This window comes from Atractosteus spatula, chromosome 7, assembly GCF_055471065.1.
Source record: "Atractosteus spatula isolate fAtrSpa1 chromosome 7, fAtrSpa1.hap1, whole genome shotgun sequence".
Lineage (NCBI taxonomy): Eukaryota > Metazoa > Chordata > Actinopteri > Semionotiformes > Lepisosteidae > Atractosteus > Atractosteus spatula.
Window position 1 is genome coordinate 6,799,493 of NC_142712.1, and position 17,571 is coordinate 6,817,063.

At 42.4% G+C, this 17,571-nt stretch overlaps 1 protein-coding gene across 2 annotated transcripts in view; it reads left to right on the forward strand.

Moving 5' to 3' along the window:
- uvrag (UV radiation resistance associated gene) overlaps nt 1-4,314 on the forward strand; it is a 90,748-nt gene extending 86,434 nt beyond the window's left edge. For both annotated transcript variants that reach the window (XM_088921874.1, XM_088921873.1), the window contains one exon: nt 2,028-4,314. In XM_088921874.1, coding sequence (XP_088778000.1) covers nt 2,028-2,697 — 670 coding nt within the window. In that variant the 3' untranslated portion in view covers nt 2,698-4,314. The remainder of the gene's footprint in view (nt 1-2,027) is intronic.
- The last annotated feature ends 13,257 nt before the right edge of the window (nt 4,315-17,571 follow it).

Consider the following 17,571-nt stretch of genomic DNA (forward strand, 5'->3'; position numbering starts at 1 on the left):
AGCTGTATGGTTTGATTTAGAGCTTGGCCCTTAGAGCTTGTGATTAAAAGCGATTTGATCTCAAAATCATGATGACGTGTCCATCATTGGAAAATAATGAATTATGCACTGACTGCCATCTTTTTTTTTCTGGAAACTGGATCAGTGCATCTTAACATTATTGTGTACCAGTGACATGGATACCGATGGAAAAATGGACTTTGAAAAGTCAAACAGAAGGGTTTTAAGCACTTAAATCCATGTAGGAAGCATTATTGATTTGCTTTGATTGTGGGGACTTACTGCAATCGTGTGTTTTAGACTGACAATATTTCCTATTCCAAAAGTAGTAATTCCAGTGAAAGCCAGAAGTGTATAGGGGATTTGGAATAAGCTAGCATTCCAGTAAAAGATTGGATTGTTTTTATATTGAACATTCAACCTCAGCTGCCTTCAGTAATTGTTGAAAGCTTGAGCCCTGTCATTTTGAAAGCCAGTTTTAGGGGCTCTGATAACATACGATAAGGACTGTTACGATCCCATCCTCTGGTAGTTTTATTATAGCTGTGAAGTGGAATGCTGTGCTCTGTGTTCTTATCTCAGATGTCTGCACTGGGCAGGGATATTTGACCTTATCATGCCCCTTTGAAAAACTACCATAGAAGACACATGAGAAAGCGGATTAACAGCTAATGGTCAGCATTCTAACAACAACCTGTAGGCTCTGCACAGGTATTTCTGTTATCTGGATGACCTTAACCAAAGTTGTTGCTCAATATATATTGATAAAATAATGTTGATATTACTGCTTAAGTAATAACGAGGTCGTCCCTGAGAAAAGTTTTGTCTACAGGTGTAACCAGAGAGATAACCCAAATTAGCCATCTTAAACCTTTATCCTTCAGAGAAAACTGTATTAATTCTGGATCGGCAGTTTGTGGATGCTGTGTGATCAAAATGGAGCAGCATCTCAGTCTTTCAAGTGAGAGCAAGGCCTTTGATCTGTCAGATCTGCGGTATTACATCATGGCTAATTATCTCACAAAAATAATGCCTTACTGGCAGAGTTGGTGCACAGACAGCATGTGGCCTGTTGCTCATGTGATTTTCAAACTGAGGGTAAAAAAAAACTCGCCGTGCACAGACTGCAGTTCTGCGAGAGCCTTTTGAAGGAAATGAATCGGGCTTCCTTGACAGTAAGATGCATCATCTGCCTGTTCGTTCAGAGCGGTAGCGCTGCATCCCTACTGAGCAACTGGAGCAAGCGGCTGACGCTTCGTGGGCAGGTTCCCAGCTGTCTGCAGCTGTGAAAAAATTGGTGCCTTGGAGTCCAAAAGGCAATTTTCTCAGTCGCCAAACCGCTGTTACCAAGCATCTATTTAACTTTTTTTAAACCAATTCCCAAATTTTAACCACCGCGTTTTGGAAAATGCCTTTTTCCCCTTTGACGTCCCTTGTCAGCACTTGTCGATTTTCTGGTGCACTTCCACTTGCCGCTGCATCCAGGGGTGCTTGCCTGAGCAGGGCTCTGTCCTGGCCCCTGCAGCCGTCCGCCCGCGCTCGCTCGCACGGAGCGCGCAGGCCCCGGTGCCGCTCTAGAGCAGCCTCTTCCAGGACCGAACACGCGCGGCGCGCGCGTTCAAGACTGCCCCTCCCCGCCAGGCGCGGCACCACAGCAGCTTCGCGCAATGCAGGAGGGTGGTCCTGCAAGCCGAGCGTGGAAAAAAAACACTCTGGAAGCCAGGACTTGGTAATAACTGGAAAAGAGGTTAAAAACGTTTTTAACACCAGCTCTTTGAGTTGAATAATTGAAATCGTCTGAGGTCTTCTTTTTCCGCTCATGTAGGGGGCAGAAACATCAGGGTGTTTTACCTCCTTTGTTAAAATGGCAGCTTTCGAAAGCAAGAAGTACGGTTAGTGATCTGCTTAGCACAGCTGTTTCCATTCTGCATAGCTTATGATTGTTTTTTTTTGTGTGTGTGCTAAAGTAGAGAAGAAAAAAGGCATATTTCCCTGCTTTGCTGACTTCTCCCTCTCTCGTGTCCTAGTGATCGGCCTTCAGTCTCCGTCTCCATTCCGGTCCCGCTGAAACCCCAGCTGAGCACCTCGGTGATGTCGGAGATGGGCTATCCGACCAGGACCAGCTCTCCGGACAAGGGACTGCGCAAGCGGGCCAGCTCGGAGACGGACAGGACGCAGTACAAAACCCCCCCGCCCAGCTACAGCACTGCCGTGACCCAGCCCATCGGCCTCGCGGCCCCCGCGCAGCCCGAGCCGCCCAAGCAGGTCTCGTCCTCCCTGGACTCCGCTATCGACCTCGCCAAGAGCCTGGAGGCGGGAGAGCGCCTGAAGGACGGGGACTTCGACGGCGTGCCGACCGGCGCCGCCCAGGGCGCGCCGGGGGCCGACGGGCCGCCCCCCCGCGCGGTGAACGGCTCGGCCTCGCCCGGCGGGGGGCTCGCGCTGGGGCCCGAGCTGTGCTGCTCCGTGGAGCGGGCAGAGGAGATCATGGGCACGGAGGCCACGGGCTTCGGCGGCGGGGAGCACCTGGAGGACTTCCCCTGCATCCCGGTGGACCACGCGGTGGCCGTGGAGTGCGACGAGCAGGTCCTGGGCGAGCTGGACGCCGCCGGCTTCGAGGAGTTCTCACGGCGCATCTACGCGCTGAACGAGAACATGTCCAGCTTCCGCCGGCCGCGCAAGAACTCGGACAAGTGAGCACCAGGGCCGGGGAGCTGGGTCTGGCCCGTCCGCACGGGGAGAAGAGACGAGAGCGGGGCAAAAGGCAAATAAAGAGATGAAAAGGGGGCAATGATAACCCGTTTGCACTTCTCAGAGCGTTTCTATTGTCCTTCGAATAGAAATTCCGGTATAAAATGTAAAAATTGTGGGTAAAATGATTCATTGGCCTTGTTGCGGGGTGCGTCGTAGGAACCGCAGGAGAGTGAATGCTTAACAACTGACTCTTCGCAGCGCTAGGCTTTTAGCATGTCTGGGCACCGAACAGCTTGTAGCAATCTGGAAAAAGATCATAGGGGAATTAAACAGAAAGTTCTGACTTCAGTTCCCCTCCCCTCGCAGAACTGTTCCTCTGCCAGGAAACCTGCTCTCCACTAAGCCTGCTGGGAGAAGGTGGGCAAGTACATTTGATTCATCGCCCTCGGCCCACCAGCGCTGAAGTGTCGAACGGGCCGAGGGTCAGGGCCCGGGGGCCGCTTGCCCAAGATGTTACACACGCGCTTGGCAAGAGCCAGAGCTGGCGCGGTCCGCTGCGAAATTCCCTCGGCCAGCGATTGCCCTGTCCCCCGCGGTGACCCCCGCACGAAAGCTGTTCCCCTTCCTTCCCCAGTCTGCGGCGTTGAGCGGTTGTACAGAGAAAGAAAAAAGACATAAATAAAACGGGAGCAAAATGGCACATGACATCGTTGTATTCTGTTTACCGCATCAGTATGATGGTTTCTTTTTTTTTTTTTACCTTTATTTCCATCAATAGAATATATAATGCTGTGGAAATAAATACAATACTTAACCTGATGAAATATGACCAAAAAACCTATATACTGTATGTATACTGTGAACAACTAGCTTTGAGTATCTCAAGCCGACCAGTTATAGTGTTATATCATAATCACAGTTAATCAGCCAGGTGTGGTTTTCCATTTCGTTTTATATTTTATTGGAAATTTCTTCTTTTCTGGGTCAGTTATCTTTCCTTTGTTTAACTCCAGGCCCCTGTTTCTGCTTGCTGTTCGTCAGAAAGCTCGTGGGATCTCTGGTGATTAGACGGGCATGTATGGTTAAATGAGATTAGGTGTGTGGTTAGTTTAACTGTGGGGGGCTGAATTGTGCTACTGTAAAACATATTTCCACCCTGTCAGAAGTCCTTCATTTTTTACAAGGTGCATAGGGCTGTTTTTTTTTTTGTTTTAAGGCAAATTAGATTTTTTTTTCCTAAACTAAAACCGACCATGAAGACTTAAACCAGTCAGATGCCTTCTGCTTACTTACTGTATCTGCGCTGTCAAGTATAATTTCTTGTCATTGCATAGCTTATGATTGAAGTCCACCATGCATTAAGTTGCTTTAAAATGTTTCAAAAGGACCGTGATTTCCACAGATTAATGCAGATGAAAGTTGACGTACCTCCCTGCTTGCTAATCTATGTATTAACATATACAATATGGGTAGCCAAAAGCAAATACCCTGCACATCCAGTGTAAACTGCATTTAGTGGTGTACAACTACTGGCATACGACGTTTTTCATTATGTACTGTGGTTGAATGACTGTTGAAATGTAATGTATTTAAAACCAAGATAAAAAGAATTTACATAAAGCGTGATGTTAAGTGTACAATGTTGTCTGAACCTTCCAGGGTTGACTATGTATATAATTTCCTATGCAGGGTGTTTTATTATTAAAATCCACAGTTAAATTGCATGACATTTTCTAACTTATATAGCCTTTTTTCTAAGGTTAATAGTTATTGGAATGTATAAAGCGGAGAATAACCTGCTTATTCTAAGCAGTAAGACAGTTATCTGGTAATAACTGTTGGGTTTATAAACATTAAGTGATTCCTTCGAGCTGGCCAGCAAATGTGGAGATCATCCAGGTTCCTCTTTGCTTAAGAACATACACCATTCTTCAAAAAAAGTCCTGTTGGGAGCTCTTTACCTACTGTACACGCAAAAGTTATATCACCTGGAAACGTATAGAAAAGTTTCGATTGATCAATTTTTTTCAAAACCAAAAATCGCATCCTAACCTTTTCTGTCACGAATTTAGCGGGACATGAGGAGAAGCATTTAAAAATGATGGGCACTATCTGAGCTGCTGTTCTGTGTGGGGTTAGACGGTCAGTATTTCACTAGCTGTCACTACTGTGCAGGGGGTTAAGTACATTGGAATTGCTGTGGAATGCATATAGTGAATCTCAGGTGTAAGAATCGTTTGCTTAAATCATTCTTTAATGCAGAGTCTCCAGTTCGTAGTTTTGACTCATGAATGCACACCACTGTTGATTCAGATGGTGAGTTTTTAATGCATTCTTTTTTTCCTACACTCAGGAGAACACATCCCAACTGTACTTTTAGCATTGCTGTGTTGGATAAAAGCATTGTGTCTGTTAAGCAATGAGTCACACCAACTTGTGCAGAAAAAATACCGGATGATTACAGACACCATTACTAGAAGTGATTTTTGGAACAGCCCATCTAAAAATCTCGTCTTTTTTTGCTTAATGAAGTGTGAAAGCTGGCCATTGCCGTCCAGTGGATTGTGTTGTCTAGGCAACAACATGGAGAAAATGGGGCAAGGTCTAGATTTATGTGTTTTGGCTGCTCATCTTCAAGGAAATGGTGGTTCTCAAATTTAGTTTAATCATAACGGATTAAGGCCGCCGATTTTTTTCATCACACCTCTCAACAATATTTAAGCTGCTTGGAACGTGTCTAAATAAGCCAGACAGTGATGTGTGGGCCTTTTACTCCTGCACTTTCACCATCGTGTGGAAGAAGTTAAATCCTGCACATGCCTTTCTTAACATAGCCTGGCTTACGAATTTTCTTGTTTTCCACCATTGAGATTATTGGCCCTGACTATATTAAACAGCATTGTAACCATTGCATGGAAAAGAACACACCAGAATGCATGAACAACTAAGTGCTTGGTTCTTCTGCATGATAGGTTAAAGCGTTTAGTATAACCTGTGCAGCGTGTTCTGTACATGTCCATATGTGAAGGGTGTACCAGTCTCTGTTGCAGAGGTAATGGAAATTCAGTTGTCCCTCAGCTTGGACAGATGTGTTGTATTTCAATGAAGTCTGCATCAAGAAGAGTCTAACCGGAATTACGTACTGTATATAAACAAATATCCGTTTTATGTTAAGTTTTCCAGTTGTGTTTCAGAAGACCTTGGAGACAGACATCATGGAGTTAAAAGAACAACACACTGTATCCAATTAGTCATGTCGTTACCATGTAAAATGTAGTTACTGTAACAGTAACTGAAGGTGACTGTTAATGGCTGTAGTGAACTAAATAAGCTCAAATTTTCTTCATAATAGATTAACTGAATAGATCTGCATGATCTGAAATCCACGTTTTGTTTGGTGAATCTTGCTAAATCTTTAAAGCACCCGTGTGGATTTGGTTAAAACAGCAGTGCAGTGCCAGAGCATATTATATTAATCCTGGAGTTGCAGCCTGGGTCTCGGTTACCCAGCTGAAGTATTAATTAACTTAATAATAGAAGTAATAGGAACCATTTGACTGTTTTCAGCTCTTAAATTTGTTTGACGTTTCCTTTTATAACGATTTCATTTTATAAAGACTGTGAAATAACATCCCAGTTGCACATGTTCCCGTCAGGCCGCTCGTTAGTTCAGTTCAGGCTTTGATCAGAAAGTGGGGGTGGGTGGGAATGGAAACCAGCAGGTGTGTGGTCCTCTAGGATGAGGAGGGAGCTCCTGTGGCGCAGGCGCACGCGGCCGAGCAGAAGGTGACGCGACAGGGATGGCTGGAAGAACCAGCTGCCTGGGTGCTGGAAGAGGCGCGGAGAGCCCTCACAGGGAGATCTCTCTCCGTGATGTCCTGCTCGGTGTTCGCCCGGAGGGAAGCCAGCAGGCCTCCGTTCTGTGGAGTCCCGAGCTTGGATGAGGGAAGAAAAGTAACACACGCTGGAAGATACAGGGGGCCTGGGCCAATACAAATGCTGTGTGCTTGCATCCTAAAGGACGGTAAAGATTTAAATCAACTCAGTACAGAACATTATGTGGCCTTTGGTTGCTCTGGTTTGTAACGCTGTGTAATCTTTGGAGAAGTCTATCATTAAAGTGCGGTATGTCAGGGCTTGCCGATTGTGGTCTTTTGGCCTTAGTGCCTGCTGGTCTTCATTGCCTTAGTTACTTAATTTACCTCCTAATTAACTCCATTCAGTTCCATTTCCAATTCCAAGTCTTTTGCTTTAATCCTGTTAGGAGCTTCTAGCTGATACAATGTATGAGTTGCTGTATGTTATGAGACGTTTACAGGCAAATTCAAATCTCTTAACTTTTCAAAACGAAAATGTAAAATGTTGGCTGGAATGGCTCTCTGCCAACACCCAGTGGCCTTTGGAAACCTGCACCACACCTACTGTAGGAAATTTGATTCAGAGGTAGTGACTATGCTTGTGCTAATTATTTCTTCACTGATTTGAAGTAGATAGATAGATAAGACTTTATTGATCCCAAAGGGAATTTGAGGTGTTACAGCAGCCCAGCCCAAGACAAGCAAAAACAGACATCAGAATAGACGAAAAATTAGGTACAGCATAATCGCTACAAGAACTGCGTTTATTGAAATCCTTCATTTTAAAAATCCTAATAGCTGCCTATATCCGAATTGTCATGCAATAGCTGCAGGACGTGAGAGTCTCTGAAAGGCCCTTTGAATGCTTCTCGCAGAGCAGAAGTGCCCATCAGTTGTCTTGGAGCACGATCTAACAGTTCTGCTATGGTCTGCTGTTATTTATCAGACCTTTTCATCGCAGAGACTGACGTCTTTTAAGATCTGGGACGCAATGTGCCCAACCAATGTTGAAGCAATTTCAAAGCTGGACCGTAGGAAAATAAAATCCATCTTCGGAACTACATGTGCAGCATGTCACACCACACTCCTCGAAGTTTCGTTCTGAAGAGCACGAAGCCCAAAACTTAGCGGGATAAAAAGTTTGCATCGGTGTCCTCACTGCTCTGATGTTTGTCACAGTTGCTTTACACGTTTTTCTCGGCCTCAAAGAGAGCAGCTTTAAGTTCTGACCGATGGTAACACAGATGTTTTTATACCCTGTTAGTAACAAAAAATTATTGCAATAAATCCTTTTTTGTTTTCAGGTAAGAATGCAAAAATTCTACCTTCAGTGAAAAGAATAGCACACATAATCTAAACCAGTGATACCTGGTGGGATATGACCCCAAGTTTATAGAAAGCCAGCATGTGATCGACAGCCCTGGTTTCAATACAGAAGAGCAGCAGGGCGTGCCAGAGAGAGATCACACGTGCCAGACACAGTATCATACTGATGAGCTGAGGCTGCTGCTGCTGCTACTAATCATTTGTCAGCACTTGTCAAAAATCTCAGGACACTGTGTGATAGGACACACATAATAATTGTTACAGTATATGATATAATGCATATATCTCCTGCATTTCAGTGGTGACAGCACAAATTTTGAATTACATCTCTGGAATGTAATTGTAAGTATAAATTGGAAGTTTGACATGGTGTTTTGTACATATCCCCAAGAAACGGAGGGGGGAATGACTGAGGAATTGCTAAATACTGTGTTATATACTGTGCTACAATATCTCATTTTCTTTCTCATAGCTGCTTCAGTATCTGGGTGACAAAGGTGAGCCTTTGATATTGCACCTAGTGAGAGATGGGGTTTTGCTTTCTAGCAAACCACTCCATACACTTTGTTCTCGGCTGCATGCCCTCAACTCCTGAAGCTCTTATCAAAAAAGAAACATTATCTGTTAAGGGAAGTCAAGGAATCTTCTTTATGGCTGCCTGACTACACCTATTCCCTGTCTTCCACAGCTGCCCAGAGTCTCCATAAAGGGATTGTACTCATCACCAAAGGTGCTGCTTGTAAACTTTTTGCAGAAGTGTATTACTGCTGGTTTTACTATTAATCTGTAGTGTCTCCATTTCCAAGGCTACACATGCAATTCTGCAGGGAGGGGGGGGTTGGGGGCACTTCTCTCTTCTTGAAAGTGTTCTCATTTTCCACGGGATGAGCCAACAAGATACGAAACAAATATTTCTTCAGGGTCACGCGAATATCTACCAAACCACACTTTCCATTCATGGTCAACTTTTAATAGTCTTCTAGGATCTATCATACTGTAAGGCTATATTAGCCTTATAGGACTGTAGAAGTCTTCTGTGTGTATAAAACCAGGGGCAAAGGTTACCTGTAATTAAGCAGAAATGAGACAATATTTCAGAGCGATAAATACACAATTATGCAGAAATAGCATTGTTGCATGCAGGTGTTTCATGCATATTTGCAATGCTGTATGTAGATATGATTACTAGATTTCGGTACAGAAGCTATTTTGCATGTCATTATTTTGGGCATTCAACATTCCAGTGAGTTATTAAAAGGATTTCCTCCATCGCTATGAATTTATTTTGATGGAGTGGCATGTACCTAATTGCTCTTTTGTGTTTGAAAAAAATACTGCTAAGGGTTTATTTAAAAAAAAGACAAGGTGGGTGTCTTTTGAAAAAGAAAATAAAAGACTTCAAAGGAGCTGTGAAGTTCCGACTTGGTGTACAGTTGTTACTCTGCATTTGTATTATTCTCTGTGTTGTTATTTTGTGTCTTGAAGTCTTTGAAACCTTTGTGAAAGGCTGGGTTCTGCCGGCTGCAGTGAGTCCCAGCAGCGGTTCAGCCAGTGAGAGAGTGCAGTGGAAATGCCTGTGCGAGGCCTTGGGTCTGCAGCCAGGCTGGCTGAGGGTGCCTCCATCCTTTCATCTCAGCGGAACAGCTGCAGGTCAGCAGACCCCTCAGCTCTTGTGACTGACAGGATGGGTGATCATCCGTACACAGGCCAACAATGATTGCAATTGAAGCGCTCTGTGCAGACCTGGCCTTGGAGGATTAGAACAGGAAATTGCCTAAGGCAGGATTCGGGGAGGGGACTGGGGGGGAAGGAAGACTTATTTTTGGGGGCATGCTCTTTGCATCTCAGGACAGTCAGCCTCTCGAGGGCTGGGGGCCGGTGCGGAGAGGGCAAAAACTGTCAGATAACAATAGTACAGCTTCTCTGCACCCCCTGACAAGGGCCTGAGAGCCCAGAGAAAGACGTCACCATAAAACCCAACCTTCACTGCTTAACAACCCCCGATTATTCCAAGGTCAGTGCAAGGTGAGCCCTGATCCTGCACACCACAGGTCGGGAGTTCAGAGGTGGCTGCTGCTACCTGCAGCACAATCTCACCAGAGATTACTCTGAAGCACTTCCAAGGTAAGACATCTTAAAAAAAAAACACATCAGCATATCCCTGTCCTGTGACAGCAGTTTAAAGGACATGGAAAGCTTTTTTCAGCTTCTGGGTGTCATCTGTGTTTCACAAACCTTTATAAAAAAGCATGCTTCAGGTGGCAAAAGAACAATGCCATTTCTACAGAGACGAAACTAGTATGTTCTGCTGATTTTGATTTGCCATCTTCCTGTTTTGTTAAGCTGCAGAATCAGCTGTTAAATTTGCCCATTCTTAGGAAGGCTTTCCGACACAACACACACAAGGAATGATGTTGACTGCAAACCCTTAACAATATTGGCATGCTTATGTACTGTGCCTTTGCAATAACATTGCAAACCCTTCAAAGGCATCTTTTGAGTAGATTGGAAGAAAAATATTTTGGTTGACGCAAACCTAACATTTTTTTCTTACATTCATTGTGTTGCAGAGTTCTGAAATCCATGTAAAATGTGGTAAGAATCAATGATTTCTCTCTGTCCAAATACCTTCGTAAGCCAACAGCTCAGATTTAAGAACCAAACATCTGGGTCCAATGGTTCAGTCTCAGAAATCTACTGTTTCCTCTCCAAGTTAACCAGCAGCAAAGTGAACATTGGCATCATTTAGACTTCACTGTTGATGCTTTAGGTTAATCTTTGGATTGGCAGCTTGCTTTCTGATGAGGATTAATCATTCCCCTGAGGACTCAAGTTTTTCTCAGAGCTATTTCATTCTCCAAGCTCTGGCTTGCTGTCTAATCTCTGTGCGGAGCTGCACAGTTTGGCAATGCTGCCTAAGATCAGCCTGAGCTGCTTGGTAACTTGAGCAAAATACCTTGTGTCTGCCAACCTGCCATAGGAGCCAATCCTTGGATTTCTGAAGAAATCTATCTATAAGTACACGAAAACACTGTATATCTGCCATAATTCTGTTGGGTTGTGCAAGCCTGAATCGGCAGTGCGTGACAATTAAATTGCAACAGATTTGCCGTGGATGGTAAAATAAATCTCCCATTATTTAAATATTTGTTTGTTGTTTTCCCTCAACTAAAGCTGTCAAGATGTCTTCCCAGTATTTAAGATGTCTGGCCTTGTATTGTATTTATGTAATTTGTGATGTTAACCACATTGCAAGAGATGCAATAGAAATCTAAAGCAGGGATAAGTATTTTCAGCTGCCTTCAGGGGTGGGAGTAGGATGGGCTTGAAGGACTGTCCAGGGTTGGGTCAAATGTCAAGGGTTGTCAAGTCAAAAGTGTGCTACAGAGAGATGCGCAGGTTTGTGTCCTTCAAAAGGGACAACAAGCAAGTTACCACAGCTCACAAATGCAGGCTTTCAGACCACAGCTGGGAGTGGTGGGGTTGTTATTTTTGAATTTGTTCAAATTTAGTCTTTCTTCATTATTTGTTCACCTGTAGTTGTAATTTACTCAACGGCATATACAAAATCTATGATCATCTCAATGCACAATTATTCTGGTGTTATATAGATATATACCATATAAGGAACAAGTAATAGGTTTATTCCATGCTGAAAAGAGAAGAAAGAAAACACAACGTTTCGGCCGTGGAGCCTCCTTCAGGTGTGAGGAAAAATGTCTGTCGTGATCTGGTTCTAAACAAGGAAACTGGAGAGGAAGAGTCAGAGATTCCATTGAATTCCTGGCCTGGTACTGCATGTTAAAATTTTAGATCCACCTGATCTATACCATATAAGCCTAATAAGGTTCATGTATTCTAATTATAATGAAATAGAAGACTCTTTTAAGATAGATTTAATTTTTACTACCTCTTGTAAGATGACAATAAATTAATTGAATACATTATAGACATGTAGAAGTGTCTCTAGCTTTAAACCTGATGTCTGTGATCTGAATCTAGTGTTACTGCTCATACGGAGAATTTCAAACCAAGGTATCTAATGCAGTATTTAAAGAAAGAGATTTGGCCTGCAGACCAAGCTGTGATTATGCTTCAAACCTCAAATGCCATCAGTCAGAAAAAATGTGGGAAAAAAATTCTGTCGTGATCTGGATCTAAGCAAGGAAACTGGAGAGGAAGAGTCAGAGATTCCATTGAATTCCTGGCCTGGTACTGCATGTTAAAATTTTAGACACAAACTCCTGGGTTTCCCAAACTGGCAGACGCCCCTTCATTCCTTTTGATGTTTACCATTTATTGTACTCATATTTCATGAAGAGATGCATGGCCAATTCCTCTTATTCTAAGACATATCAACAAGGCGGAGCACCAATCAGCATTCTTCACTGGGTGACCATTTGCGTGGTGCTGGTTGGAGAATACTTAGGTTTAATTTTGAAACGTACAGTAGGCTCAAGTTACACGTGTCACACATTTACTACACATATTAACTTCTAAGGGCATATGATGGACTTCTGAAGGTACTTCTAATTTTAAGTGATGGGCACAGCTCTGTTCTGCCCTTGTTGGGGGTTTAGGCATAGTCTTGAAAGACCAGCTCTTTTTCTGCAGCACAATTCTACTCTGTCTCGGTTCTGGGTCGAGTGACATCACTCTCAGTAGTGGGTTTGGTGCCACCAAGCCCAGTTACATTGAGAACAATGTCATCTGGGACACATGCAATTGAGGCCATTGGTTGCAGTGAGCTGATGCGCTGCCCCGCTGGAGGGGAATTCTTTCCTCCTGTGCCATTTATGTCTTCCCCCGACCACATTGCTCTGCAGCGAGACGGTTTTCAAGATATTGTTGATGAAGCGGCCAACTGACTTGTGCTTTCATGTTAATATGGGAAATGCTTGGCTAGAAGCCACATGCAGACCAGAGGTATTTCTAGATACTGAAACTACATGTATCAGATGGGCCTCGCAGATGCTGAGAAAAGGAAGTCTGGAAATGGTCCTATGTGTTGTACATAATACTTAAACTAAATCATTTTAGTCTACCATTACACTATATGTACACTGTAAAGTATTAGTGTGGACATGTCAGTATTGCATCATTATTCATTGATGTATATTGTAACATCAATAACATCATTATTGCCCATGGCATTTTATTTCTTATTTATGGTTAATAAATCAGTGCCACAGGGGAAGCTTTGACTGCAGAGCTCTTAGGGCTACAGTTATTGCAATGACAATTTACTCATTTTCACTTTGTCTCTTCACAAGAATTAATCTTTGGTGGCACTCAAAGCCCTGTTTTAATTTAGAATAAAATTCCTTTTGTTCTAACTTAATCAGCAGCTTTCGCTGATCACAAGAGCCTCATTTCAGCTCCCATTTATTTCAGAAGTGTTTCTCTTCAGAGGGAGAAGCCTCTGGATCTGTAGACATCTGAGCAGAAGATGGAATAAGTGTAGCTGAATACAGAGAAAATCAACATCTTCTCTCCACATTCCTGCAATCCTTTGTTGTAGTTTGTAAAAACAGTTTTTATGATTTAGTGCCAATGGAAAATCATAGTTAAACAGAAACATATCATATTAAAATTTAATTTACAAAAAATATCCAGCAAGTAGAATGTACAGCAGGAGTGTGTGTAAGCATCCTGTTTGTCATTAATAACTACCTGATGTCTAGTGGGTGAAGTCCATACCAGTGCCAGAGCAGCTCATCCTTGCCTCCACAGAACACAGCCGACTAGAGGACACATGCCTCACTCCCAGCAATACTGGTCTCCACTTCTACAGCTGGGTGGACTGGAGTCACAGGGGTGAATCACTTCAGTCAAGTACAGCCATACTGTAGTGTGTGCAGCAGGGACCTGAACCCACAACCGGTCAGGTATGAGTCCAAAGGCCCACCCTCTGTGCTGCACCACCCCAGAATCAAGGGTACCTTCTTTATAATCTGTCAGTATCTGAATGAAACAGCTAAGGATTATCCTTTAAGAATCGCAAGCAATTTTACCGAATCTTTTTTCTCACCGTTTTTTTTTGTTCTCAGTTTTTAACAGCTTTTTGTGTTCACATTTTAAATTGTTTTCCAAGTTTTTTTTTGTAGGTCTAATATTTTCCACATTGCTGTACAACCCTTACTTTTTCTTGGCTGCTTTTCTGGGGACTATCTGGAAGCAATGGGGGTTAAATGATTTCTGGTTCTTTGGGTTGAGGAAAACAAAGCCCTTTTATGAGTGGGCTGAGTTCATTTTTAAATCCCAATGAGACTAAAAGCTAACAATGTCCTTAGGTTTACAATAATCAGCTTGATAAACATAACTGAAAGCAAGTTTGTCAGCAGCCACTGATGAACACATGTAGGCTTCATGCTTTCACAACTGAAGTCAGTGAAGACATGTTGCCACAAGTTAAGCAGTTACCTTGTCAGTCAGGATTTGGCTTCACAATTTGCTGTCATTCATAAACCCTGATGAAAAAGAATGCTTTTTTAATGACTACTCTTGACTAGCCTGCTGCCCAGAATTAAAAGCTACATTTCACTAAAAGAGAATTCTTCTGCCTGCTTCTCTTTGTACCAATTTATAACGAGCATATATGTGCAAGTACTATTACAGCAATTAAAAAGTCCCTAACTCAGATACTGCACTTAAGGAATATTATTTCTTGGCTGCTAACAATCCTGCCATTCTGCAGGATTATTCACACAAAATGCCACGTGCTTTAATTTCATACTGAAAACTCTTTCAACATGAGTGCAAAGAGGTTAATACATGTTATTACAATGTATTTACACGTCTTTTAGCCATTCGTATTTTTTCGTAATTAGGGTTAATGAGCACTGTACAATTGTGTATCCTCCTTGACTGCGGATGTGAAGAAGTAAAAATATGAATACAGGAATCCTTAAGGGATCTTGTTATGAGTGACAGGGGTTTTAGACAGAAGTCTTAGAGCTAGATGAGGGGGTAATGTCAAAGATTGCTTTAAAGTTGTGATTACATCAATCTTTCACGGTCGGCTTGACTCTACCCTGCCAGTCTGGATAGAGTAGGGGCCAGATGAAAATATGACAGGGGTACTCTATCTCTCAATCACCTCTGGAAAGCATCCCAGCTCTATCTGAAATCTTGCTGAGGTTAGATAAGCCAGGCAGGTAGTCAGATCAAAAGGTCTGTCTTCACATCTCCCTGCCTTGAATTAAGATGACCATCTGCTTCTGTAGCTCTGTAAAAAGTAGCATGTGTTGTCTTTCCTCTCGCCAGCACCCTGCAGATTCCTACATGGTCTGAATTGAAACAAGTTGTTAAAGAGGAGACACTGTGGCCAAGTTAACCTGCCTTATGCCGTATTAGAAGGCCTCTATTACAAGATGTATCCAACACAATCGAGCTACCTTTGCGTGATTAATTGCGATGCTATACGTTACAGCAGACCATCGCTTCTGTAGTTTAAATATGTTAAAGTGTCTGAGAAAATAAAAAAAAGAAGAGATCAGAACAGACGTGGTAGAGATCAGATACCATGATCTCTGTGAAGATCATGAAACCCATGCACAGGCTTCATTAATTGCAAAGCCATCTATTAAAGCTTATCTTTCTGCCTATCAATAAACATTGAGCCTAAAGATCATATTTAATTAAAAACACCCAGGGGTAATTTTCAGAATTCTTGTTACATTCTCATTTACATGAATTTATGCAACACGTATGAAACAAACTAAAGTTATTAATTACTAATCCTCCTAAGTTCATTCTGAATATAGGTCACATACCGGAAATTAGCCAATAGCAGGGAGGGCATACCTACTGCACATTCCCCTTCATCGTTCATTTCCCAGTACAAGAAGTGTTTCTCAGTGTAGCACAGTAGAGGGCAGTAGTGGAGTCATTCGTAAGTGCCAATAGATATTGATATTAGTGTTGTTCTATAGCACTGACCTTCTCTTCCTTTACAAATAAGAGAAAAGAAGAGACAGAGCACTGAAAGGTCAGCATGGCCATTGTTGCTCAGCTGTCTAATACTGTTCTTCAAAAGAGACCAACTTTTGAATTTACAATTCACAGTTGTCATGCAAATAGCTCTGACTAGTCGTGTAAAACATTGCAGCAACAGTTAAAACATTAACTTAACTCGATATAGGCATTACGTCCAGGCATCTCTCATACTAGGGAGGTACTGTAAGTAGTGCAATAAATTTCTGCTATACACATATTTAGATTTTGCATAGGACATAACATGTGCTTAAGGCATGAGATGGATGCATTTGATTTAATGATCATGGGAAGACAAAGCCTTTTTAAGTTTTTCTGAAGCAATCCACTGTAGCCTCTAAATAATAAGCACTGTCTTTGTGATTAATGACTCACATTTGGAAGTACACTTAAAATTCCATCAAACAAGTGCAAAAGCATTCTGAACTCCACATGTATTTCTTGCACAACAATTCTTCAAAGTGGGTTATTTCAGATGTGTTCTATTTTGTATAAGTTTTGGCAGTCAAAGGGGGCATCTTAGTAATGTGTTCAAGTTTCTGTAGATCATTCTTAGTGTCCTGTGCTGTCCAGTTTGGGAGATTTTTTTCAAAATCATAAGAGACAGGAAGTCTCAACCAAGATTTCAGGTTACGTGGATCATGATGTTCGTAGGTAACTGGCAGGGTTAAAATGAACAGTTAAAGGTTCTTGAAGAAGACATGGTAAAATAGCCTGTTGAACAGTCATATAACATAATGTACTGTATGTCAATGATCTCAACTAAGTCTATGTATTTCAGTGATGCCTAATAGTGATTTTCCTTGAATGTTCTTGGAACTTAGATTAAGAAATTATGTCAGGAAAACCCACATCATCTCAACTTGGTATAATGTGTGTCATAAGATTGATTGCTCTACAATAATTAACAGAATCAGGTTACAGTACTGTATATCATTCTGGAAAAACAATAAAAGTGACACCATTTGATTTGTACTACTTAGACAGAAGCCAATCCAGACAGAAGCATCACAAATACGCTTGCTCTACACCAGCGTACTGGATCTGGTGACAAGCTGTCAAGTGTTAGAAGTTCAAGGTAATAACTTCCAGGACACCACCATCACAGACACTGAACTCCAGACATCAGTCTCAGCACCTTCAACTAGTGCCAGAGATGCCACCAACAAATAAAGAGAAGGTTTGGTGTTCTCGGGAGTACTTACAAGCGAGATTTGCATCAAGGCCGCCGAGTCAACAACACGCTGTTTCATTGTTTCCCTTGAGCTGATGTGGTTGGCACCCATAGAGCAGACAGGCTCCTAATAGGCAGGTGAAGACCCAGATGTTGTCTATGACGGGGCAAATGAGTTGACATTAACAGTGTGCCTTTCAAAAAAAACGAATTCAGACAGCTCGGACACTAATGGAAACACGGCTCAAGTGGCAAAAGGAAATTGAAAGAGACTTAGACAAAATTAAAGACTAGGCAGACACCTGGCAGATGGTATTCACTGTTGAGACTTGCAGGGTTACATGCAGATTGTAAAAACATTAACCGAGAGCATCGCAAAGGCTGGGGGGAAGTGATAAAAAAGGCAAAAGGGATGTTGGCATATATAGTGAAAAGTGTAGAATTTATAGCATGAATTGTACAATGAGCTAGTGAGACCTGCTTTAGAATATTGTATATCATTTTATTCACTATGCTAAAAAAATA